This window comes from Lepisosteus platostomus, chromosome 25 (genome assembly GCF_059453375.1).
Source record: "Lepisosteus platostomus isolate fLepPlt1 chromosome 25, fLepPlt1.hap1, whole genome shotgun sequence".
Lineage (NCBI taxonomy): Eukaryota > Metazoa > Chordata > Actinopteri > Semionotiformes > Lepisosteidae > Lepisosteus > Lepisosteus platostomus.
The window spans coordinates 12707632-12732725 of NC_142635.1; the positions used below are offsets into that span (position 1 = coordinate 12707632).

The window sequence follows — 25094 nt, forward strand, 5'->3', positions numbered from 1 at the left end:
AATGTGTTTGAGAACGTCCTCAGCCACCACGACTGGTGAGAGGTTTTAAATAAGAATAAACATTTGCAAGCAAGCTTTTCCACACTCCGGTATGTTTAATCACCGCTATTTTAATCAGAGATTCTCATCGAGCTGTTTCGTGAAAGAAATTAGGTTGGTTATCAAGAAATGACAAGGTGGCTGGGTAGCCCTGGTCCAGACCCCCATAACCCTCTGTCCCCAGTGTTCGTTGCACTTGTACTTAATTTCCACTCCTGTCTTTATTTCTGCCTTTTTCTTCCTGCAGAGTTCCATTTCAGCCAACAACCCTGCTCTCTTTTGAGTTCTGGGAATTGAATATGGGTACAGAGTTGATCCCATCTACACAACCCTTTGAAGGCTTTAAGAGCTGAAAGCAATTAACCCACCTTAATTGGGTTTTGACTAAGTGCCCCAACAAACTCAGTATAAAAGCCAACGAGTGGCTCCCTATGCTAAGGTTTGGGAACTGCTGCTACAGGAGATGACCAGAGCATGTGGTTTCCTTAAACACTGACCTCGAAGGTTATCTGAAAGAAGAAATTAACACATACCCCTAAACCAGCCAGTAATTCTCTCAATGGTTCCCCTGCTGGGAAGGTTTTTTAGTAACACTTTTTTTTTAAGTAACCCCGAAAGCATGTGCCAAATGAAGACAAATGTCCACCAGTAACTGAGCAAATAATAGGTTCATTCCGAGGTCCGAAATAGGAGAGACTGTCTTGGCAGAACAGTGGGAAACTGGGATCGCATTCCTTGCAGAAGTGTGAGTTAGGAAAGGCAGAGCAAGACAGAGATGTGTTTGTCTGCTTGGACATCTGTCTCCCCCCCCTCACTTTGCCAACATTGTCAATAAGAGGGGAAGAGAAACAGGGTCAGGGGTCAGGGGTCAGGTCAGAGTTCGCTGTATTTGGGTATGAGGCAGGCAGGAAGGGGATTCTTGGGCCGGACCTCAGCGCTGCTTGTGTTGGCAAACGAGGCAGAGGTACATCCTGCTAAAACACAGTCAGTGGCCTGTGTGTGAGTATAACAAAGAGTTCCTTCTTCTGATCCTGTCCACAGAGCAAGTGACGCTCAGGAAACGTGCCATTTCATTGTGGAGGGGCTTTTTTCCTCTTGCCTCTGAGACAAGGGGGCGGACGAGCACAATTCCACTAAGAGCCCCACTGGCCGCCCTCAGATACAGTTGCTATCTGGATTATTAGTTCCTTCCAGAAAAGGGGATTTTTCTTTTCTGGTACAGAGCTGTTTTTGTTGACCGGACTGGGCTCTTCACGCCTGAATGATAAAAGCAGAGTGACAGTGGCAGACAGACACTCTTGTACCGCTGAGCCCTGATTGGATGAGCCAGCCAGTGCTGGAATAGTGCCTGCTCACCGAACGTCCCAAACTGCTGCCCTTGCGCTTAGGATCAAGCCGGAGAGGGGAAACAGAGGAAGACGGGCCTTCAGGAGAGAAAACGGACTGTTTATTCCAGGAAACCACAGGTAAGACGTTCAACCGATCAGACTGGCAGTGTTCTTCCTGAAGACGTTTCAGCGATGAAAAGGCTGGCTTGTACCGTTTCAGACGCTGCTGGCTGAACACTACCCCTGTAATCACCCACCATGTCGTACAGGCAATGTAACCTGAGCAAATTTGTGTAAGTGAACTGGATTCACACCTTCACAGCAGGAAAACTCCCCGAGCCAGGCGTAAACATGGGATTACTGCTGCTGCTGTGAGGGTCATCTATGGGTTTTGTGTTGATTTTAAATTTTTGACCGCTTTCGAAAACCTTCAAATGTAGTGTGTGCTTTTCCAGAAATATAATCCTTCAGTTCTCGTTAAATATTCCTGTTCTGTTGATGACAGGCTACTGCTTTCACAGTCTGCCTACGATACGACACATCCACTGACAGTGGCACTATTTAGGCCACGGCACAGCAGGACTAATCTGTTTTTGCTACACGAGACACATTTCAGCCCTGATTGAACTCAGAAGATATTTTCTTTTTATTTGTAAGAGCATTTTTTATTCCGTACCCAGGATGCTGGGTGGGAGATGCCTTACTGGTGTCTGGGAGTGAGTTGGTGTGTGTATAAGAGAGGGTAGATGACTTCCTTGGCGACCTCTTTTAAACTTTAATTGCAGTGGAGTGGAAGGGCGGGGAGGCGGGGTGGGAGTGGGGAGTGTCTGTCTCTAATTGCAGATATAGACAAAAAGACTCTGCTGTGACACGGAGGCAGAAGGGAGAGGGGGCACGGGGACAGTGGGTGTGGATGAATCCTCATTCAGGCTCCCTACTCCAGTAGCTCCTGATTTGGGGTTGGAATATGGATGACAGGGGGGAGGAGTGTCCCTACTGTCTGGTGCCCTTTCCCTCAGGGGTGTGTCTAATGAGTGCATGGGTAACTCCTGAGGCTTTGTGAGGTGCCTCTGTAAGTGAGACAGTCCACTGAACACAGACAACAGCTACAACAGAGCCTTCCTGCTCCTGTATCATTTCTGGACTATGGTCATTCCTTTCAGTCAGGCCTCCAGGTCTAGATTTAAAGACGGTGGTCCTGAATGACACTCCTTCTTTACAATTTTACAGATAATTAAAAGATTCTTCGGGCAGCACTTTCAAAATCAGCGCTAGGCTGTTTTTTTTTGCCAAGTCTCCTTTTTTCATCTGATAATTTTTACTGTCTTTCCAAGACAACGTTTTGTTTTGTTTTTTTTCCGGCTGTTGAGTAACAGACCCCTTTGGGTCCTGCCTCCAGGGCCCCCGGCGTGTGGAAAAGGAAAGATTTCACCTCACCAGTGGGGTGAAGATGATGACTAAGAAAGTGAGATTTAAGGTATGTCCTCCAAGGCACAGCTGTGCTGTAGTTTTCACCACTAGATCAATTGTTTTATCCGATTCTAAGAATATGTTTTTCAAATGCCATTGTTTCGTGGCTCCGAGTTTTTTCTTTGCTACTGAAAGAACCCCACAAAATATATTCAGGTGCAGGACAGATGTTGAAGAAATATCTCCTCTCCAGGATGTGCGGTTTTCAAAGGGAGATTAACCTAGTGGCTGTTTTACTGCTATCATCTCGTTTGGCTTGTTATTATACCCATTAGGCAAATATTTTGATTCTTGTTTCTCACAATGCAAATGAAAAAGCAATCCAATTTTTTTTTTCTTAAGGAATTGTGACAGAACAATCATGCTGGTCTGTGGTTCATTCCACACGTACAGTGCTTTTAAAAGGAATGATAACCCCCCTCTTTGAAGCAAAAACATTTCAGTCCTGTAGAAGCATTCAGATCCAGCAATTTCTTTTTTTTTTTCAATGTGTGACAAAGACGTCTTTAACTGAAAGGTCTCACTGAGTGCTCTGTTTAGATGGCCCAGGTTAAAATTGGCAACTTAAGCTTTGCTTTTCTAAATGTATGGCTCACGTTTGAATGGTCTTATTGTAAGCTATAAAATAACCTTGAACTCTGACTTCCCCCTTGCATAGTCTTGACTCTTTAGTGCAAATGTGTTGGTTTTTCTTAATAAATCACATTATGCTTGGAATTCAGAAAGCTTTTACAAGAAACAGCCATTATGGATTATCAATCCGGGGAGCAGTGGGGAAGGGGAGTTATTGAATTATCCCATCTAAGTGTACAAATGATTAGTACATTTAGAGAACTTGTGATTTAAAGCCTTGAATCAGACCAGCACTCTCTCTACTGCTCAGAAGAGCTGTGCTGTTTCCACATGCTCATTCTGTGAAAGTTCTAAGTCACAGGTTCCCAATTCTGGTGCTGGTGACCCACATACACCTGCTGGTTTTCCTTCCAGCCTGCCTTCATTAGATCTTCAAAGTCTTACTTGATCTAAGAAGCTGCTTCAATTGAATATTTGCATTTTGCTTCTAGTCACGAGTTTGGGATTGTATTTCACTTGCAAAACACAATGGTTAAAAGCTGCAACATGTTTAAGAGCTAGGAACAGACAATCCAAATGAATCTTAATAATATTATTATTATTATACAGTCACTGAAGGGTTTGATTGTGTCACTGAGGGCTCAACTGGAACAAAACCCCACAGTTGTGTGAGTCAACAGGACTTGATTGGGAAACACTGATGTAAATCTTGGTGCTCCTCGCCAATGGTGTGCAACTTTCAGTTACAGGAGTTTACAGCTACAGGAGTTACTGTCTTGGAGGGCAGGCTGGTGTTTCACTGTATATGATCAGTGGGCCAGGAGGGGAGGTGTGACTGTGCTATGAAACGATCAGCCATTTGCTTGAGCAAATCAGTAAAAACCAAGAACCTCAGACAGAACGGATTTAAATCTCTTACTGCAGAGCAATGTGTTCCATCTCAAGATTGTTTGCGAGCGGAGGGCTTTTTAATTTTTTTACAAACTGTACCGATAAACTGGAGAAGCAAATATGCACGAGCCCAGCCATTTCACGTTGGATATGCCACAGCAGCCCTGATACTGGCTGTGCCAGCCATCATTTCCGCTTAGAATTATTTTTCATTAATATTATTCTCAGTTTCAAACCGATTTTGCATTTAAAACACTTTGAGTTGTGCAACAGGATTCTATTTTTCTAATCAGCATAACGTAATGTCACAGTCCTTGTCTGTATGAGCAGCCATCTGGGACTGATGCGAGTTTCACCTTAGTCTGGAGTGAAGGAGTAGGTTTAGCTAAAAAACTGTTTAGCAACCAATTCTCAATGACCTTTTCTAACTTTCTGAACAAACTGCCAACATTGCAGCTCCACAAGGGAAAACAGAGACAGAAAACAAACATCTTCAAAGAGAATGTCACTTTTACAACAACCTGCCTTTTTTTTAACCAAGACCTGCTAAATGAGAACATGGGGAAATATCCCCCCCCCCCTTGTATAATCCCTATCCAGCCAGCGAGCAGAGCCTGCCCTGACCTCTCAGGTCAACGCTGTTCTGTGGTTCAGCAGGAAATTGGACATTCGAAGAGTTCCTGTGGAATGTCTTTCCATGACCCAGCAAACAAAGCGCTCCCTGTGATGTATGAGACTCCAGGACCTAACAGACACTTTGCAGTGCTTATTGCTTTCCTCTAGAGCTACAGTAGATCTGCACACATGCACTGTGCTACAGGTTGACTCAGTTCCTTTATCCCTGACTCAGTTCCTGCTGATTCCTGGCTGCAGGAAGCCCAGGGTCACAGGCAGTGACACTTTGTGGGAAATAGAGCTTGGCTCTTCCCCCTGTTCCCAAATTGTCACTCTGGAGCAATAGTGAGGAGTGGGAATTAGGGTTCTGGATCCAAGTGAGACACTGCTGTGGTAACCTGCAGCAAGATGCTTCACCTGAACTGTTCAGGTCCAATACTGAGCTGTGTAAATGGTGGCAATTTTAAGTCACTTTAAATAAAATCATCAGTCAAATAAAATAGTTAGACGGTGAAGAAGCTTTTATTGGTTAAGTTTCTGTTATGGCACATTTTGGGATTTCTTGACACTCCCGTCAAAGTTCTTTACACTCCACCACCAGTGTGTAGCCCCCACCTGGAGTGTCCAGAAAAGCCCTATATACTGTTAGTGTAAGCCTTCTGTGTTGTGATATTTTTTTCCTTCAGGGATGATGTCATAGTTATTTCATCATAATTCAGCAGAGGGCAGTAGAGCATTATTCCATTAGAACTTCCCTCAAAATATCCATCTTAGACTGAGAGCGCCCTTATACCTACTGAGGCTGATGCACAGGTGGAAAGCAAATGGATCTGAATGAAATCCATCCAAACTGTGTTTAAAAAATGATGAATAACGTAGATCAGGTGCTTTAAATTATGTTTAAAGGTACTTAGCCTGAAATGTATTAAAAAGAAGTAAAGGTGAATTCCATTCTGAAAATAGAAAAGAAGAATCAATGTCTTGTCCTTCTTCAGGTGGTGTTTTTATAAATGAAGTATTAATTGGGACATTAATCTCCTAGTAACCGAAGTAACCAAAGCATTTTAGATAGATCAGGGGTCTCCAACCCTGGTAATGGAGAGCCCCATTGAAGTTATTCTTGTAGGTTGCTCTAAACTGCCTGTTTTTTAAAGGTTAGGAATGCTTATTTAAGCAATTGTTCAATTAAGCAAGTGATGTTTCAATGAAATGAACACTAGTCCTTGAGGGCTGAATAATATTCTGATTTGTGATCAAACTACTTCTAGAATTACACAATTGAATCACCCGTTCAATTGATCATCAGTGAACTGTTTCAGGCCTTTAGAAATGGATGGTTTTTGGTGGCTCTACAGGACCAGAGACCCCTGATATACAATAGCCCAGGTCATGAGACGTACAGCACACAGTTTGTAAATAAAGTATTCACACATCAACTTCTAAACTAAATGCTCCCAAAAAAGAGTGTTTAATGATTCTAAAAGGATTCATAATCAGAAATTAAACACTGTGATCTGAGTAATACTGAGTTAACAATCAAAGTAAACAATTTTCACTACATTCTAATGAAATACAAGAAATACTAACATCAGGCCTGATAATAAAGACGCGTTGTTTGTCTGTTGCTGGCTTTTGAGTGCTGAAATGCTATTACTACACTTCCAAAATAAGATCTGAACGCATAGCTTGTTCTCTGTTTCACACTCTGGCCCAGAACAGCTGGCGGAAAACAGCCAGTAGGGTCTGACAGACCTGCAGTGTTTGCCTGGGACTTTTTGCCAGCGTGACAGTGCAGTGATCACAGTGAGCTCTTATTTTGCTGACAGCAATGGTTCACAGCACTTCACAGCCAAAAAGGGCATGGTCCTAACACAAGCAGTTTAATACTGGCACCTATTTCGTATATCAATGTTTTCCACTATACTGTATGACACACATTGTTATAGTGTAGCTATAGCACTAATGCATGACATTAAGAACAAAAGACTAAAAGATGAGGAGAATACAGAAGAGTACAAAGGAAAGGAGATTTTTTTACTAATTGTGCTCATTTAGTTATAACTAACTTAGATCTGAGGGGCCTATGAGTCTTGAAGATTCTAAGGATTCAGCTGCAATAATATGGTTTAGAAGCTTGCTCCAGACCTTTTGTGTAAAAAAAGTGCCTATTGTTCTAAGGTTCCATATGTACTTCCATTTTCCAGTTGTGCCCAAACGGTTTTGTTTCACTGCCGATATTGATGATTTGTTAGAGCTCAGGACCTTGAATACTCATATCAAGTCCCCTTCTGATCTCTCCTGTTCAGTACTAAGTGAGAATCATGTCCTTTGACCTGTCTGAGTAGGGCATTCCCCATAGAATAGGAATTTTCTCCAATAAACAGCATGGTGGCCAGAATTCTACACAGCAACCAGGATGACACCAGCACAGTCAGTATCAAACAACTGGACACTTCCAGCACACCACTTTTGCTTTTTACATTTGAATGGTCAGTCTTTGTCTCCTAGATCCCTTCCAGGATCCTAGATCTAACAGTGACATCTTCATACATTCAACTGATCTTCACTTGGTTATAAGCACTCAACTCACTATAGTTTCTCATTTTAACTCTTCAGTAATGCGTAACTGAAGTCAACAGGCCCTGTAGAACTCCGCTAAGGTTTGTCACACCACCCATTTGCAATATTCCCTCAGTTGTCAGTTTTACTCAGAAACACTGGCACAGTGGAGTTGGCCTCTCCTTTAACACCCAGTTTTCCATCTTCATCATAGTAACCACAATTCTTGGGGCTTTGAACTCAAGCCAACACCACTGCTCCATATTCATGTTAATAAACCCCACAGTTTTTCCATCTTGCTCCTCACCAAATCACTTGATTTTTAACTATCTCTACTAGCTGATCCTATTTGGCCAGGGAAAACGGTCCTACAGGATACAGAAAGTTAACTTCAGACTGGCTGCCCCTTTGTCAGGGGTGTTTCTCCCCATTTATAACCTATGACTGCTTGTCTATCTGTTGTTCCTAAAGCCAAGAAGTACTTGGGGAGTTCCTACACCTCCTTTCATACTAGACTCCAGACACAAACTGGTGTCTTTTGTCCTGGCTGCTCTTATAAGTCTCACAATTAGCCCAGAGGGGTGATCAGTCACACACAGACCCAATCTCACTAGCTGCTTTCCTCATGTGGAATGTCACTCACTCTGAGTGCAAATTGCTAATTAAGAGCAGCTGTGAGTCATTCAACAGGCTCTTCCAATGAACAGTCAGACATCCTAGCAGTATCCTAAGTCAGGTCTAACAAGCACATTGTGGAAATCATGACATGTTTTCCTTAGATTTCAAGTCCCCACTTTGCTCTACATAAAACAGAATTCTGTAGGCTTTTTTCAATTGCTTCTGCACATTGTCTCAAAGATAATCAGTTACCACCAGGTGATAACCAGCAGGTGTGGGAGTCTTTCTTTTCCAAGATGGACAGCTGGATCTTGCATCTTAGTGGTCAGGGGTTCTGTTTGCCACATCAGTGTGGTGGAAAAGCAATGCAGCACTTCACTAACATTTGTGGGCCAGATGGCCATCATTCTGGTATTTTTAAGGGGATAAACAGAAGGAAATAAAAAACAACAAAACCCCAAAATGTTCTTAATTACAGACCAAATGTAAAAGCCCTTTTAGTCCAAACCCACAACCCCACTGTGTCAGGTAATGTTTTGCTTGTAAAAATGTCCTTGAACACAACTGGAGTTAAAAGAAAAAGAAGTGTCAGTTTGAAAACCGTAGTGAGGAGCAGTTTGATCTCATTCCCAACTAGAGATTTCTAAGTTGTAACTGGCTGCAAATGGCCTGAAATGCCATTTATTGGTATGAACTGGTTTAAACTGCTCACCAGTTCAATCCTACTGGTCATAAACCAATTTAATAGTAGAATGTAAACTGACTCTTGAAAAGTGGTGCTGTGATAAACTGGTCTGTACTGGGTTGTGAACCATTCTGAACTGGAAGGAGCTGGTCACCAGTAGCTACAAGCTGAATCTTGTCCACTTAGGTTCCTTCTGTTTGTAAGTGGATTTTAAGTTCTCTTCCCCTTCTCCCTCCCTGCCTGCCTGCCTCCCTGTCTTCTGCTGATTTTCCAAGAGTGTCGTCCTCTGCTTCCTGAAAACTGTCATCCTTTCCAAAAGCCGATCGGTCGCCATAGCAACCCCCTACACACAACACAGCCAGAGCTGGCGTTCCGCGCGGCGGGCCGAGAGCCAGGCCTCAGAGCTGAATACAGGGGTCGCCCAGTCTGTGCGCTGGGGTAGGCTCACCCCAGCCTCACACACTCCGTCCCTGACCTCGCACAGCTCCGACGGCCACGGCGCCAAAGCTGCCAAACTTCACTCTGGCTTCACTTCTGTTGTCATTGCTCGTGTTTGTTTGTTTTCCTCTTCTTCTCTCCCCCCTTTGGAAGGAGATCAAACAAGCTGCGATCCGTTAAGCACAAAGCGAATCGTTTCGCTCTTTGGAGTCGGGGTGACGGTTTGACTTTTTACTCTGCGTTTCAGAAATATTGCATTTCTCGGGGCGACAGCACCAACATCTGCAGGAATATAAGGATCTATTTTCCAGCAGATGGAGAGAAATGGATCTGTACTAATCGGCTTCAAGAGTCCAACCGCACATCACACAGGGCTCTCAGGTTCTAATGAATTTTTTCGTTCAATTAATTTGCCCAGCTTAGAATCTGTACCAAAAGCCCACAACAGCTGGGGGGGGGGGGAATGTGTTTCCCATTACACATGAAAGCCAAGCCGTTGTTGCCTTTTGCTGGCAGAAAGCATTTTCTTTATTTAAACAACGCCAGACAATGTAAAGTAGTATTAGCAACATTTACTGACAGTCATTGGAAACAAGAGACTGTGCAGGCTGGCTACCAGGAGCCGCTGGTTGGGTTTAATGGTTGTTTTAGTCAGGAAAGGCAGCAGCTACTACTCAGGTCTATCAGATTACTCTCGCCCTCAAGGCTTACCTGACTGTCAGGCTTGTCAGGTCCAATTTTGTTCGAGTCAGAGCTTAGGACTGGGCCAAAATGGAAAGACAAATGCTCCCTCTCTCTTTTTTTCAATTCACTCTTTCCAGTCGGTTTCTCTGTGCACCAGGATGGGTTTTTCATTTCTCTCCGTCGGTCTGGTTACCCCTTCCCACTCTTGGCTCGTGTGGTTTGGATATCAGAGTGTGGCGCTGAAATGTCTGGAGGGAATGGTAATTGCACTTAATAGACACTGGAAGCAGAGAGGCACGTTGACCACACCGGCTCTCCACGAACTCGCATCCTCTGCCTGCTTTGTAAGCAAATATTTCGGTGCGGCTTCTAATTTGACGTTTAATAGAGCTCATGCGTGTCTCTACATGTTGGCTGCTAATTCAGAAGAATTTACTTTCCCTTTTTGAGTTGCAATGAGGAAAAATCTCCATCTAAGATAGAGGAGACACTCTGCAGGAGTGTATGCGTGTTTTAACACTGAATGCCCAGAGACCTGCTTTAAGAACGTTTTCTGTTTTAAAGTTTCCATGTGAAAAGGGCCTTTCAGCCCAATTTAGAGGCCTACTTGCTTGTAGTTCATTGAAGCCAGAATCTTATTCAACTGTCTCTCCCAATTTAGCTTTTTTGCACTGGTTCTGCGATTGCTGTCCATCTTTACGGACTCCCGGCTATGTCATTGATCTCCCTGTCCATCTACACATTGTTTGTACTCGATGGGCAACGGCTTCCATTCAGGTCCCAAGGCTTGGCTCTGAACCTGCAATTATTGTTCTGCTGTTCGAGGCCTGTGGAAGTGTCTCTCAGCCCATATTAGATCTTGCAGGTCAGTCAGCACTGTTGCATCCTGCGTCAAGACTCACTTTTCTGAAGTAGGTTTTCATTCAGCTTTTGTGTTGTTTTACCGTGCAGCTCCTTACTCTATTGTGTCATTCAAAGGAGCTAAATGACACAATCATTTTGTCATTAAAGAGGCTTGAGCAGCTTGGCTGGGGGGCTTTGGAGCACTGCCAGCATTCATTCCTCCTCATGACCTCATGTCTACACACCTTGAGTGTCTCCTTATACTCCCACATCTTGCGTGGTCTGCGTCTGCTTTCCAAAGCTATTTGATTTCCCAGCAGGATCCCAGCTATCTTCCTTCATTCCCCTTCCAGTGGCCTGTCTACAGGTTGGGATGTACCCAGCTTGATCAATTGGTACATCCTATGCTCTCTGCAGGTTCTCCCCTGTCCTGTTTTCTCACATCATTCTCTTGCTACTCTTCACACTCTCCTAGTCTTTTCATTAACTCTCTTCACTACATATGGTAGTACCCTCACTGCATGGCAGCCAGCTTCCTCTCGTCTCATCTTCTTAGTCTTCTTACTAATGGCCAGTTCTCAACCCTTCACTCTCTCCCATTTCCTCATTCTCTCCAGCTGACACTGTTTGGCCAGAGATGCTTTTCTATAGTAAACCAAGCATCCCTGACATGGAGGCAACCGTTTCTGTTGTTTCTTTTCTTCACTACCTGCCCAGGTGTTGATACCATGCGACTTGCCAGTCTAGTACTCGTGTCCGAGATTAAGACAGCCTTTGCTGTATCGTCTTAAGGTCTTCCTGCTTCTGGGTCCTACAGGCCTGTTTACCCAATTCAGAGATCCAGCAAGAACGCCTACCTGCAAAGCGCTTACTCTCTTTCCTTTCCAGCTGAAACCTAGATGCAGACTAAATCCTTTTCTTCTCAACCAGTTTTCTAGGCCTTTAATTACCCTTAGGGATTCCACACAGAGCCTATCCTGTGATCTCTTTTCCCTCACACAGCATTCCAATCACACTAAGGGCTCAAGACTTACTTTGGCCAGATGCGTCTGATTCTCCATCTTTTCTAAATATACCGGTGGCCTTCTTGGCTAAAGGCCACACCACTGGGCCTGGGTTGGAGCAAATATGGTGTCTTCCTCCTGGAGCCTCTTTCTCACTACACCAGCTGCTGCCCAGACCCACAAGACTCGTTGAGAGAAGAAGTTCTCTCCTTTTCAAGTCTTTAAATTCCAATTCCTTCTTTTGTTGTCGCTTATGCTGACGAAATTTCTTGGGCCACCCTTCAAGGTTTTGATACCTCGAAGCATTCGAAGCCCTTCAAACACAATTCCTCTTCTGTCTGGGAAAATAATGTGGTCGGTGGTGCCAGCACTGTTGATGTCAAATTTACTCTGTGCCTCTCGTGGCGAACAAAGAAGATAGGAGAGAATAACTTTCCAGACGCCGAAAAAAGTTTGCCTTTTTGTGCTTTCCCAGGAGGAGACTATGACATTTCCACCCAGCTGGATCACTTGGTACATCCTACGCTCTCCCCACCAGAGCTGCAGTGGGATGGAAATGAATGTTCCTTAGACAGGGGGCGGGGTTTTTTATGAAGAACTGTCAGAGTGTTCTGCCAAACTGGACCAAACCTCTGGCAGCTTGAACCAATTATAACAGCTCAGACTGCACATCCAAAAACAACAGCAGCCGGCAGTTTCTGTGTTTTTTTTAAAGAAAAAAAATACACCTCCGTTTTTGCTACGTCAGACTTGAAATTATTTTTGTTTGTTTGTTTGTTTTGTTTTTCGGCTCAGCCACGAAATGTCACTGGGTCTCAATTTATTTCGATTTCTGTGTCCTTCTCCTGCCTAGGCTGGGGCTTTGGGTTCCTAAGAGGTACAGACGCGGATTGAAATAGAGAGTGGCCATTTCACCTGCCGACTAAGAGCACAAGGTGGAGAGAGAGAGACAGAGAGACACATGTGGAGAGAGACACTCCAAAGCGGGCCTGCGTTTGGATTTTGTCTGCATCGAATAACAGGAGGACTGGATAAGGATAGTAAACGCTACAGCTCGGAAGAATCATCGATTGCAAAACCAGAGAGACCCTGTAAAACATACACACGAGAAAAACAGCTTTTGGGATCGTACTGAAGGAAAGAGACAGAAATAGACAAGAAAAACAGAGGCGAAAACTGTCAAATAAAGGCTCTTCTGAGTGACTCTGTGGGACAGTTCTGATATCTGGTCGGCAGTGGCGCCGTTCCAAGTGTCTTTGTGTGACACGTTGTGAATGAAGAAAAGAGTCCTTTTTAAAAAAAGGTCTGCGCTCTTAGCCAAGGGGAGCTGCTGATATTTCAGACATTTAAGAGGACTCTTTTCCCCTGTCCAAACCCACTGGCGTGCTGGCTCAGAATGAGCTCGTGTTTCTGCGGGGTGGAGGAACAAGCGAGGGTTTCTTCAGCTTGAAATAAAGGCGGCCTTGTGTACGGTGAGGAGGGGCAGTCTGACAGAGGGAGGGATTGAGGTCTTTGGGACCCTCCGCCTCACAGGGCGAGAACGAGAGGCCCCAGGGCTCCAGCGACCCGGGTCTGTCGCTGTGTCTCCTCGGCTGGCTCCAGGGGTCTTCTTCTCAGTGCTGTGCGAGAACCCGTGCAACTCACAAGCGTTGGCAAGACCACAGGGTACACGACACTGGGAGCTCATCGGGCAGGATTGCATGACTTTCTGCTTTGTCTCTTATTAATTAAAGAGTGGGAACAGTGAGTGCACCCTTGAAGCCCGTGGATAGTCTGGGATTACTCGTTTTCTGTGTGCTGTTTCACCTCTCCCAGTCTAACCTGCAGTTGAAGAGGGCTGTACTAGTGACATCAGGTAACATGTGATTGTGATTTTTTTAGATTTGTTCATTTTGATGTTAACTCTTCATCTCGTTCTTTTCCCTTTCTTTTTCACCAAAAGATGTTCTTTTGTTAAAGATTTCCCCTCTGTTGTGGAGCTCTTGTGCACCTCCTGTGTGCTTCTGTTACACAAACTGCAGCCTAGCGTGGCAGCCAGCTCTCACCATGTGCCAGAAATTGTTAGTACCCTAACAATTACTAATTAACAATTAGTTAGTGTGGGGTGAGGTTAGAGTATGAGAATTGAAAAATGTGTTGCTTTTATTGAAGAACATAAATGAAACAGTGTGAACCAGAAGAAACCTATGTGTTTCTGTGAGGTTGCAAATAGCTTATTTGAACTTGAACTTGAACTTGAACTTTATTGCCTTATGTAACCTGTACTGGTACAATGGAATTCTTACAGAAAGTCTCTCGATTGTAAAACAAGTGTTAAAAGTGCAAACAGTGCATCAAGACAATATACAAACAAACAGTAGACAATGTGCAAGTAAACATGTAGACAGTTTGAATGTAAACAATACAGACGTGTAAACAATAACTGGAGATGTGCAATAGATAAGAAATCATAAAGAGGTAGATGGTGATGGTGTAGGTATGGTCCGAGGGGGATGGCTAAATGTGTTCCCCAATCTCACTGCTTGTGGATAGAAGCTATTGAAGAATCTAGTGGTAAGTGTCCGTATGCTCTTATATCTCTTGCCTGTATATTTTGTCTGTATGCAAAGACATGAAGCAGATTTTCAGAAAAATCCTTCTCTTTCATTTTAAATTTTAAAACTTTTCTAAATTTTGCCCTTTTTCTGTCCTAAGGTCTTATACCGATCCCTATTTCCTGATTTAGACTGAGCTCCTATGCTTCTTTCTCTTTCTGACTTTCATCCTTACGTGAAACACTTACATCCCTTCAAAAAACAGGAGGACAGACTGCCAATGGGTGCCCTCTGAACCTGCTGTGGGCATGACCTTCTTGTCTTACCCTATCAGCAGGTAAGAATGAGGGAGTCTCTTCATGCAGACAGAGTTCAGGACGGCCTGTGGAGAGGACAGAGTGGGTTGCTCTTGTGTAATGGTTAAATACAGTGATCTGCAGATGCAGTATTTAACCTCCCCCTTGTCTCAGGGAAAACACAACAGCTAGTGTAGCCTCCTCCTTGGATGCCAACCAAAACTATCAACCTGGTGACTCTGGGATCTCCCACTTGAGGCCACACCTGGTACTCCACTCACATTGATTGTCCATTTCTGCACCACGCCTGGGGTGGGATCCAGGCTATCTGGACAAAATGCAAACCCTTGTCACATTTACTTAGACTCTGCATAATGCACGAGGTAGACCAACCGAATGACAATGCTCCTTTAAAACCCTGGTCACCTGCCTGCAACTTGTAGCCTGCTGTCAGATTTGTACAAAAGGCAGATCACTGAGCCAGACAAAGGACTAGAAATCTTGAAGAGGGTTAAGAGAACATCCCTCGGGCTGTGACTGGCTGCACTGGTTTCTGGTTGGTGCAGAAGAATACATCTTTTGGATGCAGACAGAGCCCTGGTAGCCTGTCACTGCAGGACAGAGCAGGCTATCAGGAGGGAGAGAGACTGAGATTGGCAATCAGCACTTGAGTTAATGTCACTCTGCACCACGATGCAGCTCTTTGTCAGGAGAGTGATGTTGGCAAAACCAGAATGTTTCATGTCTTCCCTTGTACAATACAAAGGATCCTGTTTTCCTTAATGACCAGACACAGACAATGCATAGATTATTTCCCAGCTGCTGCAAGCACCCCTTGATTTAGTTTTCGGACTAAAAGTGCGCCAAGTTCCGAACAATTCAAGAGCCAGCCTTGCATGGCCTTTTTTAATTGAGCTGTTTACGTCTCTGAAATTCATTTAAATGTTGGACTCTGCAGCTATTTTTCTTAAATTTCTTTGAACACCTCACATTTTAGACTGTCCATTTGTAAATCAGCTTGGTTGAGTGCTACGTCCACCACGACAGCCCAGGAGGGCGAGGGAGCCTGTAGGAAATGAAGTGTGGTCAGTGTCTACAGGAGACTGGGCATCAGCTGGTGAAGAGACCGGTTCTCATTGATAACAGGCTCTGGGGTCTCTGACAATACCAGGGGAACTCTTGGGCTACTTTTTGCTTTCCAGGGAGCAATGGAGGCTCTCCATCATTTTCTTCATTTCTTCTTCCCCCTTACTCATTTCAAAGCTCTCTTTCTTTTGGAGGAACCTTGCACAGTCTTGGCGTGGTGTCAGATGAGTGTACATTGGGGTGTGTAGCCCCTCAGTGTGGAGCCCGATTCCCCAACTGACTCAACCACCCTTATCCCCTCTGACTCTCAGCCCATTGTGCCGGTCTTCATAGAGAGTCCCTGTAACGATCAGTTAATGAATGAACTGGCAAATCAGACATACTGTACTGTATGCACCTTATTGGGCTTAAACCGAGCTCCAAATTACATTTCAGGGCCCTCAAGAACACCCTAATGTCTGCCTACATGAGATAAAGTGTCCATCATGATTGCTTTCGGTCATTAAAATTTGTTGTCCACTACAGCAAAAGGAAGTAAATGTGTACAGTTACACCCTTGGCATCTGTTCGGCGCTTCTTATTATACATGAGAATACTGTTCTTGGACCCGATGACTGTTCCCTTTCAAACACAGTTACACGTTTGAGTGGAAGAAGCTGTCAGCTGTAGCCTAGTGTTAAGTGTGGCCTATGTCGTAACTATGACAGTGCAGTGTTAATTATAACCAGATTTGTTTCGTGAGTTAATGTATTGTTTCCCTGACACCAGTGTGGAACGAAGATGTTCCCACACAGCTGCAGGGTCCTGTCTATAAAAAGTGCTGGGAAATCAGGGCAGAAAGTAGAGAGGCAACAGACGCAACATCTGGACAGAGAACAGTATGTGTCTGTTTGCACAACACCGGATGAGATTATTTATTCGAATTCCCTTTTACTTTATTTCCACATCCCTATTGCTTTTAACTTCCAGACAGAGAGGAAAAAAAAACAATGTCCAGATTCTGAATTCCAAACTGGACAGCATACTGCAGTCTTACTATAGGACTTTCTGTCCTTGTTTTGTGAAATCTTTTGTCTACTTACTCATAAAGCCCTTGAAAGTCAATTTCCCCTGTCTAATTTTTGGAGTTGACAGACTGTGAACAAGATGGTGGTTTTCTCTCTCAATATCAGAGCTCGTTAGGAGGTGCGATTATTGTTCCTGTACGCGGGGGGGCCTGTCTCTTCCAGATGTGTTGCTATGAGAGCCGACGGTTGGGGGCTGGAAGCTGGAGTGACATCACTTTCTGACATGGGCCTCACGTGGGAATGAGAAAAACTGTCACCTGCTCAAACCCGCAACGCAGCTGGCAAATCACTTCACTGACTGCACGAGCAGAAGCCTAGAACAGAGAAACTATGCTTGTATCCGTAATAACATGGGCTTCAAAGGCTTTCTGTTCAAGAAGCTGGATCGCGTCTAATAACAATACCCAAGGGTCAGAGCTGGGCAAGTTAAGGGAGACCAACAAGGGGAGTCAGGGAGGGAGAGGGAGAATGATGTGGTAGGGAGTGGGTGAAAAATGGAATGAGTCCAATTTGCAAATGATACAAAAATGTGGGGAGAGGAAAACTGAAAAAATAGCAAGTGAACTGCCGAGAGACCTAGACGAATTCAAGGCGTGGGCAGACCAATTACACATTTAACAACAGCAATAAGAGCTCCACACTGGGTGGTAAACTCAGAGCAGCGACAGTCACACACACACACACACACGCACACAAGAAATCTGGATGTTTATAGAGCTTCTTCTACGTGCTCATCAAGATAATAACAGAGAACAACATAACAGCCAGCAGAATGCTTGGGTACTGTATATTGCAAAAATGTGGAATTTGAAACCAGAGCTGATTTGTCTTATAAGCTTTATAACATGTTAGTAAGGGCTCAGTTAGACTTCTGTGATCAGCTTTGGTCACCTCATGACCAAAAGGATTGTAGCCTTACAATGATGTCCGACAAAAACAATTCCTTGGAAATATACATGTATACAGACAGGTTAAGGGAGCTGAAAGCCTTCAGCTTAGAACAAAGGACATTGAGAGAATATCAAACATATAAGATCCTAAGGGGCAGAAATGATGCAGAGTCAACCCAGGGAGCTATTTTGTGCTCTCTGGAATCAAACAAGGACAAGAGAGCACAACTGGAGACTGAAGGGGAATCGATTTAGATGGAGAATAGGAAACTCCTCTTGCATAAAGAGTTGTGGGGAACAGACGGGCTGAGGATGCCCAGTGGGGATGCTTAAGAAGTTCTAGTTTCGCTTAGCTGCTATAATCCCAGACGAGCAAGATGTGCTTCTCATCTGTGTCCTTTTTCCTTGTGCTCTAAAAGCTGTGAGGCAGGGCAGGAGGGAGGGAGGAAGGAGGCTGTTTGGAAGAGATTCCGCCAGGCAAAAAGGATTTCCATCAGTGTTTCCTCCCATTTACCCCCACCTCCGACTTCCCTCGCCACCCCCACCTTAACCGTTCCAACCTCCTCCCAGTCACGGGCTGAACCAGAATGAGCACACCTCACTCTCTCCAGTCTGTCCCGAGCACAGCCCTCGGTCAGAACCCAGCCTGTTTGCGCAAGAACTCTGGGCCAGCTTTCAGGACTGATTAACCCCACTGGGGCAGAGGGCTGATCGCGGCGCCTTAAATTCGAGCTGGGTGCTGAGAAAACACTTGTGCAGCATTTTGAGAGAGAAAGCTGACCTGCAGGGGGCCTTGTGTTCCCAAGTGGTGGACTGCAATAAAAGACCTTTATTTGTTTCCACGCGTAATTCCAGGATTTAGTAAGTAAATGAATTTGTAAATCTTGTTTCCAGTGACAAGTAGGGCAGTGCTCCGACTCCGGCTCACTGCCTAGCTCCCTCCTGCTGTACTGCTCGCTGTCTGGATCTGAAAACTTGGCTCTCCTATTCCTCACTTCCTCTCTGAATGGGATCATGAAAGCAGTCTGGAGCTTAGTACACTGCCCGCATTAAGGATGGCTGAAGATTAAGATTGGTACAGTGGCCTTTTTTCAGGGTTTCAGTTGTCACGGACTGGCACTAACCAAAGTTTGGCCTTGATATTGTACAGCCTGGCAAGAATCCCTGGCATCACCTGGTTTGGATGTAAACACAGTAACCCGGGTGACTGCTCCTGTGGCACCACTTTGTCCTTTAATGCTGTACGGAACTGGCTGGTGTTTAACAATCTTGGGCTCAGGCTGAACATCTCTTTGACAGAAGGGGAAGGTATCCTTTGTTGCTTTTTTGGTTTGCTCTGAAAACAAAAAAAGAGCAGGAGTTTGGGACATCTGGACGGTGTGGCCTGAACCAGTTAGAAGAGAAAAAATCACAGCCTTCTTGTTCTCCATGGCTGTTCTATGCTCACATGGAAGGGCAGAAAACTGAAATGGACCAGTCCTATCACTCGGTCACCCCCAGCGTGAGAGTGCTGCTGGCTTCGATGCTGAAAACCAAAATCCAGATCATGCGAGAGGTAAAGATGATAGAGAGAAAGGCTCTGTGTGCGACTGTCTTACTGTCTGTGTTGATTGTTTACGATCAGCAAATTAGGAAAGTAAGGGGAAAAAAACAAGTCAGAAACCACAGAAACCAAGGATGGTTGGCTCTAATGATGAAAGACTAATTTTCTTGTGTTTTCTTTATACAGTTTTACCATTTTAGTATTTGAAGTTGAGTAAGAGTCTGCTTGTCTGCACTGCTGCTTTCTGTTGGGTGTTTTGTTTTGATAGATTTTAGATAAAGCCTTTAAGAGCTTTCTTTCAAAAAGTCTGAATTCAGCTCCCAGCTTCACAGAGCAGACGTGAACCTGTCTGCATAGGGAACAGTACTTGTATCTCTTTTCTTGAAACGTACTGCATGCTTTGAACCTGAATGTCTTGAGTTTAAGGTGAGGACACATTTCAGGGAGTAAATAAGATATGTGAGAGGTGACTAAGGTCAGATAGTGTGTTTTGAGCTTAGAGAGGAAAATACGTCATCGAGAGCTGTATTAGACGTGTATGTACCATCTCACAAAGCTTCAAGTCAAACACCTCAGCTGTGCCTAGAGAATGTAACTAGATTTCTGGATTCTTCTTTTCTGGAACCAAAAATGCTGGCATTTTTTAGAAAAAAAGCTGTATAACTCCATCTTGACTACAACTCACCACAGAGTAGAGCCCCAGTAGTCCTGAAAGCCTAGGGTTGGGGTTAGTGTGTAAGGGCTGATCTCACTGATGCAAATACAAAATAAGTGTGCATTTTCACTGTTAAATCAAGGAACGTTTCATCATATTTGGCAGCCAAGGTCACTGTTACAAACACAGTGCACATCTTCCCAAGGGTCATTCTTTTGTTGTTTTAAGATGTAAGACAGAAACTGCACACTTCACAGGTCTGTCCCCCATCTTCTCCCCTCTCTCTGAATGGCATTGCTCCCCCATGTGGAGGTGAGTTGAATGCAGGACCAGTTTTCCACCCTAGAGGGTCTGCCGAGCAGTTGAAAAAAAGCCATTTGTGCTCCTGTGGCTGGAAGTCTTGTTGGGGTGTTTTTTTTTACCATGGAAACAAACAGCCAAAGTTGATGGAACATTTTAGCCAGCAGAAAATGTACTGGAAAGTCTTAATCACAGTGGGGGGGGGGGGGGTTCTTCCTCTTTTGCCAGGCAGACAATTAACGCCTGTGACGAAAAAGGAAAAATTAGGGCAAGAGAAGAAATGATTCACTCTCCCACTGGGACAGTTATTGCTATATCTTGCAGAGAACAGAGAGCTTGTGATTTTAGAGATGGACCCTAAAAGTGACACACGAGTTTTGGAGATGCCAGAGATACGGTGGAGAGATGTTGTCAGGGTGTCTTAAAAGGGGGGCACCTTCGTATTTAAATGTGGGAAACTAACCAGGAGAGTCGAGACTGGGCAGGGCCTGTTAGTGAAGTAGAAACCAGAGACTGATAGAAAGACTCACAGCTCAGCTCAGACCAGCTGAGAAAGATATAGACAGCCAGTTTAGCAGAATAGTTCTTTTCTTAAATGGCGGTACTGATCATTTTGCAACAGAGGCAGCTCAAGTTAAAAGTGCACAACATCTGTGTGGATGATTATCCCTAAACTTGATTTTTTTCAGTTAAAAACACTGTTATAAAAAAAGAACACATCAGGAGCATGACCTTGCCATGCTGTAATGCTGATTTGCACAATTTCAGTGAGTGTGATACTGTTACACAGCTCTCCGTCAGTGTTCCAGTGTGCTTGCGGTTGTTTCCCTCTATGTAGGCTGGCAGGGTCTTTTGGCTTCGTTTCCTGGACCGGAGGCAGAGATCTCGGAAGTGCTTCCAGCAGGGAGGAGCACTGGAGATCTTCCCCACACTCCAGGGACCTGCCCTTGGCTGGGCCTCATCCCACAGGAAACAGCCCTGCTCTTGAGCCCACATATAGAAGTGAAAGTCACTTCTGTCCCACCCCTTGGTTACTGTCCTCGTTTCTCTCTTCCCTCTGTGTCCTGCTTGCGGGTTACAGCTGCACAGTCGCTTGTGTTCAACTTTTCAGGCCGACAGTGAATACTGACATGCTCGTTTCCTCATGATAGTCGCATACTGTACATAAATACATAATGAAATGTCCAGGCTTTTCACACATAACACTAATAACAAATAGTAACTTCTTTGTCAAATGATCATAAATGGAGATACGGCCCAGGGACTGTAATAGTGCACATCATTGTGGAATTATTGAAAGTTACAGAGAACCTGCAGTCTGGTCTGAACAACCAAAACACATTTCACTTCTTGGCGCAGAAAATACAGTCCTTTATTGCAGACTCTATTGTTTGTGCCTCCTGATCAGCCCTATATATAGCTCCCATTGTCCAAAATGACCAAAGAGTACCATGTTGTACCACAGGCTGTTATAAATAGCACAGCATGCCACGTCAAATCCAGATTTCAGATAGGAAAAGCCCTTTTGTTTCGCTACAATGCCAACTCTGAGCAGGAAGTCACCCACCGGAATTCCCTGAGTTACTAATAGTCCACACCTCAGAAATTACAGCACCTCTACCTCTGAAAACACATCTGTTCGTGCCTCAAAAGCTAAAACAGTTTCTTCTCATTTCGAAACACTAAAAGAATAGCTCAGTTCACATGCGTGATAGATAGGAATCACCTTCTACATCTTGTGCAGTGAAACACTCCAGTCCCACAATCAGCACTACAGTGTTGCAATCTTCTTTCTTCAGTAATGTCATCAGAATTGAATTAAACTTTATTCCCCCAGGGGAATCTGTCTTGCACATCGAGAGCTCATAAAAATGAAACACATAATACAATAAAACAAAATGACCTTTAACATCATTCAATTGGAGCTCTTTACAATAAAACAAAATGACATTTAACATCATTCAATTGGAGCTCTTCCAGTACAATAAAATTTAAGAAACATGCAATTCGCTTGTAAAGTGTGTGCAACAACAGAAAATATTATTATTATTATAATTAATAATAACAACAATAATTTATTAGCATGCGCATGCTAATAACCTACGCATGCTGACGCAGCTACCCACCTGAACAATAATTTATGTTCTGTTAGTCTTTATAGAGGAAACCTGATACTTCCTCAGATCATAAGATTTTAGGTGCAAGATTAATAAAATGTCACTCCGTTTGACATGATATTGAGTTCAAGGATGCGCCAGTACTCTTACCAGCAAACCTGATCACTTTGCTCAATTTGTTTTTTGGTCTGCAAAGAGAAGGCACCTCCCCAGCTCTGAATACAAAAGGTTAGAATGCTCTGAATATAAAATAACAATGCTATGGTCGTGTGTGATTTTGTTAGACAGTACTCCCCCTTTTCTTAAGGCTGCATCTGTCCTGTAATAAAAGTTTTTTTATTAAAGCTTTATAATGTCAAACGAATGAGGTAGCCTGTCATTCAGCTGTTTGACTCCTTATCTTTGCCCATCTTGCTCTTTCTTGCTTTTGTGTCCTATCTGCAGGGACTGGAGCTTCCCACATCTCCCAGTAATTAGTTTAATTATAATACTCAGTGACTGGAAGCACTGTAATCAGCAGGTGATGGAGTAGAGGAATCCAGGTGGCAGGGTGTCACTGCCGAGGGACTGGAATCAGATTTAAGGATTATACTCAATTCCCTTATTCCCTCCACAACCTTTTTACGTGTTCCGACGACAAACAACGTTTTTCAATATAACATTGAGGTTTCTGGCATCCTGGCTTGGCTGTGGCTGCGGGTTTATTTTTAGAGTTCCTGTCGCTCATTATAATAGGAGCAGGACATTTAAAGGACGAACACTTCTGGATTCTGGAACTCCCTGCGTTTAAGAGAAGTTCCTCAATACACTAGCACTGTCTGGCTGAAATCCACAACAGGCTGAACAGTTCCAGTCCAGGTGGGTTCCCTGGTCTTCTGCTTTTTGCTCATGCTGAGCTCTTGATGACCCAATTGAGTTAACCCTATACCTATTTGGTCAGCTGCAGGTCTTTGTCAGTTAGGGATTGAGACACAGCTAATTTTATTGGCCTATTAACAGAACAGGCACAAGGAATTCACACTGATCTTCAAACAACCATTTCGAGTAGATTCTTCACAAACACTTCATTTACCATGACATGACAAAATCTATCCCCAAACTGACTAGCTTTTGTCTTCAATGGGTCATCAAATTGAAGAGACGCCAACAGACTTGAGTGGGGATGTGTTCAGTATTCACTGAGGCAGAAATGATAGGCAGTACATCACCGCCAATGAGCTTTGCTACTGCCTTCACTTGTTGACATTGATCACTTTGTGCTACACATTCAGTCCATGGTGAGAAGCGCACTGGAAATGGATCATGACAAAGTTTGCTTGCATTCACTGTGTTCTTCAAGATGACAACAGTGGTTGTCATGAACTGACTAAACGAAGACACACAGGAGTGCTGGAGATGCTCGTGCTGAGAAATTCAGTAACAGTCATTTAAAACCTAGCCCCTTGATAGCTTGTTTAAAAGGAAGGACAGGACTGGGTAAAATAACTCCCACCACACCATTCCCAAGTGCCTGGGAGAGCCTAGAGAAGGTTGAGGATATAGTGGTGTGTTTGGCTTGCAAGTTGGAGAAGAGGATTTTATTAAGGAGCAGGGGGGAATTTCGCCAAACAAAGTGTTGAACACATTCCCTTTTTGTTTGGATTCACCCAGTTGCTGCTGTGGATTATGTTTGCTCTCTGCCGTCTTTCAATTCAGTAGCTCTTCTCAGTCTTCCTTTTGAGGTCCAGGTCAGGTGTCTGTGTGGCTTTTATCACTGCCCTCAAAACTCTGTGCTGTTGCTAGTTTGCTACAGGAAGTGTTCCATTATAAACACATATTTTCACAAGGCAAAAATACATCCAAGAATCAGATACTTTGTGAATGTTTGTTGAGTATTTATTTGCAACTTAATTTGTTTGCTTTCTTTCCATTCGCAAGCCCACCCACAAAAAACAACAACTTACCAAGGTTTCTAAAACATTCTTGTGTACATATACAGTACTTGACATCTCACATTCAATTCTCATGCATGTACAATAGACACAAATAATATCATATCTCACCATTCATATTACAATCAAAACTACAGATCAAAACAAACAAAAAAAACCACATATACTTATAAGATATACAAGGGAGCTTGTTAACTTTCAGAGAAATTCTTCACCTACAATCTCAACAAAAAGGTAATCTTGTCCATCACATACATTTCTTTTATTACTGACAACCACTGCACTCAGGTTGGAGGGCTCTTTTTAAGCCAATTTAGTGTAATTGTCTTTTTTGCAGCTGCTAGTAGTTTATTGAGTTTATTAGTCAGAATAGTTTTGACTATGTTAAGGGGCAGCCCCCTGGCTGTAGGAAGAGGAGGCTCAATCCCCTATTCAGAGAGAGGAGCAGTTGAAATGGGATGGGGGACAGGAGAGATGTGTGAGTCAAAGAGAGAAAAAGAGATGTGCTTGTTCTCCTTCCCGAACTTCCACCTTGAAGCCTCGAGATCCTCCTTTAATAACTGAGACCTAACACAAATGTTCAGATTTGCTGTCTGAAATAAATGAAACCCAAATGTGAAGGAAACAGCTCTTTTCAGACGAACCCCCACTTAATCGCCTCTCGTGTGATAAAAACTTTTGGATCATAAATCCTGAATCTGCCACGACAATAGCTTAAATGTTTCGGGGTCATGCAGCTGGAAATGTCTATCAGCACATCAGTTACAGGACTCAACAGGATCACAATAGGAGGTGGCATGTTGCTGTTGGGAGACATTTTGCCACAGGATAATTGTCACAAGATTACGAAGGTAACTCCTGTGGTAAAATGTCTTAAAATTCTGCTTGTGCATGGTATTCTTGTGGTAGAAACATCAGGCGTTCCCTA

The 25094-nt window shown here is 43.9% G+C and overlaps 1 protein-coding gene across 17 annotated transcripts in view; it reads left to right on the forward strand.

The window, feature by feature from the left end:
* The first annotated feature begins 1202 nt into the window (after positions 1-1202).
* The window catches only part of LOC148641124 (pleckstrin homology-like domain family B member 1), a 105323-nt gene continuing 81431 nt past the window's right edge, over positions 1203-25094 (forward strand). For 10 of the 17 annotated variants that reach the window (XM_088619178.1, XM_088619180.1, XM_088619185.1 and 7 more), the window contains exon 1: positions 18215-19175. In XM_088619178.1, the coding sequence (XP_088475304.1) occupies positions 19068-19175 (108 nt within the window). In that variant the 5' untranslated portion in view covers positions 18215-19067. Of the gene's footprint in view, positions 1506-12504; positions 13603-18213; positions 19176-25094 lie in introns of those variants that run through there. The other 7 variants (XM_088619187.1, XM_088619193.1, XM_088619199.1 and 4 more) reach the window with 5 other exon arrangements.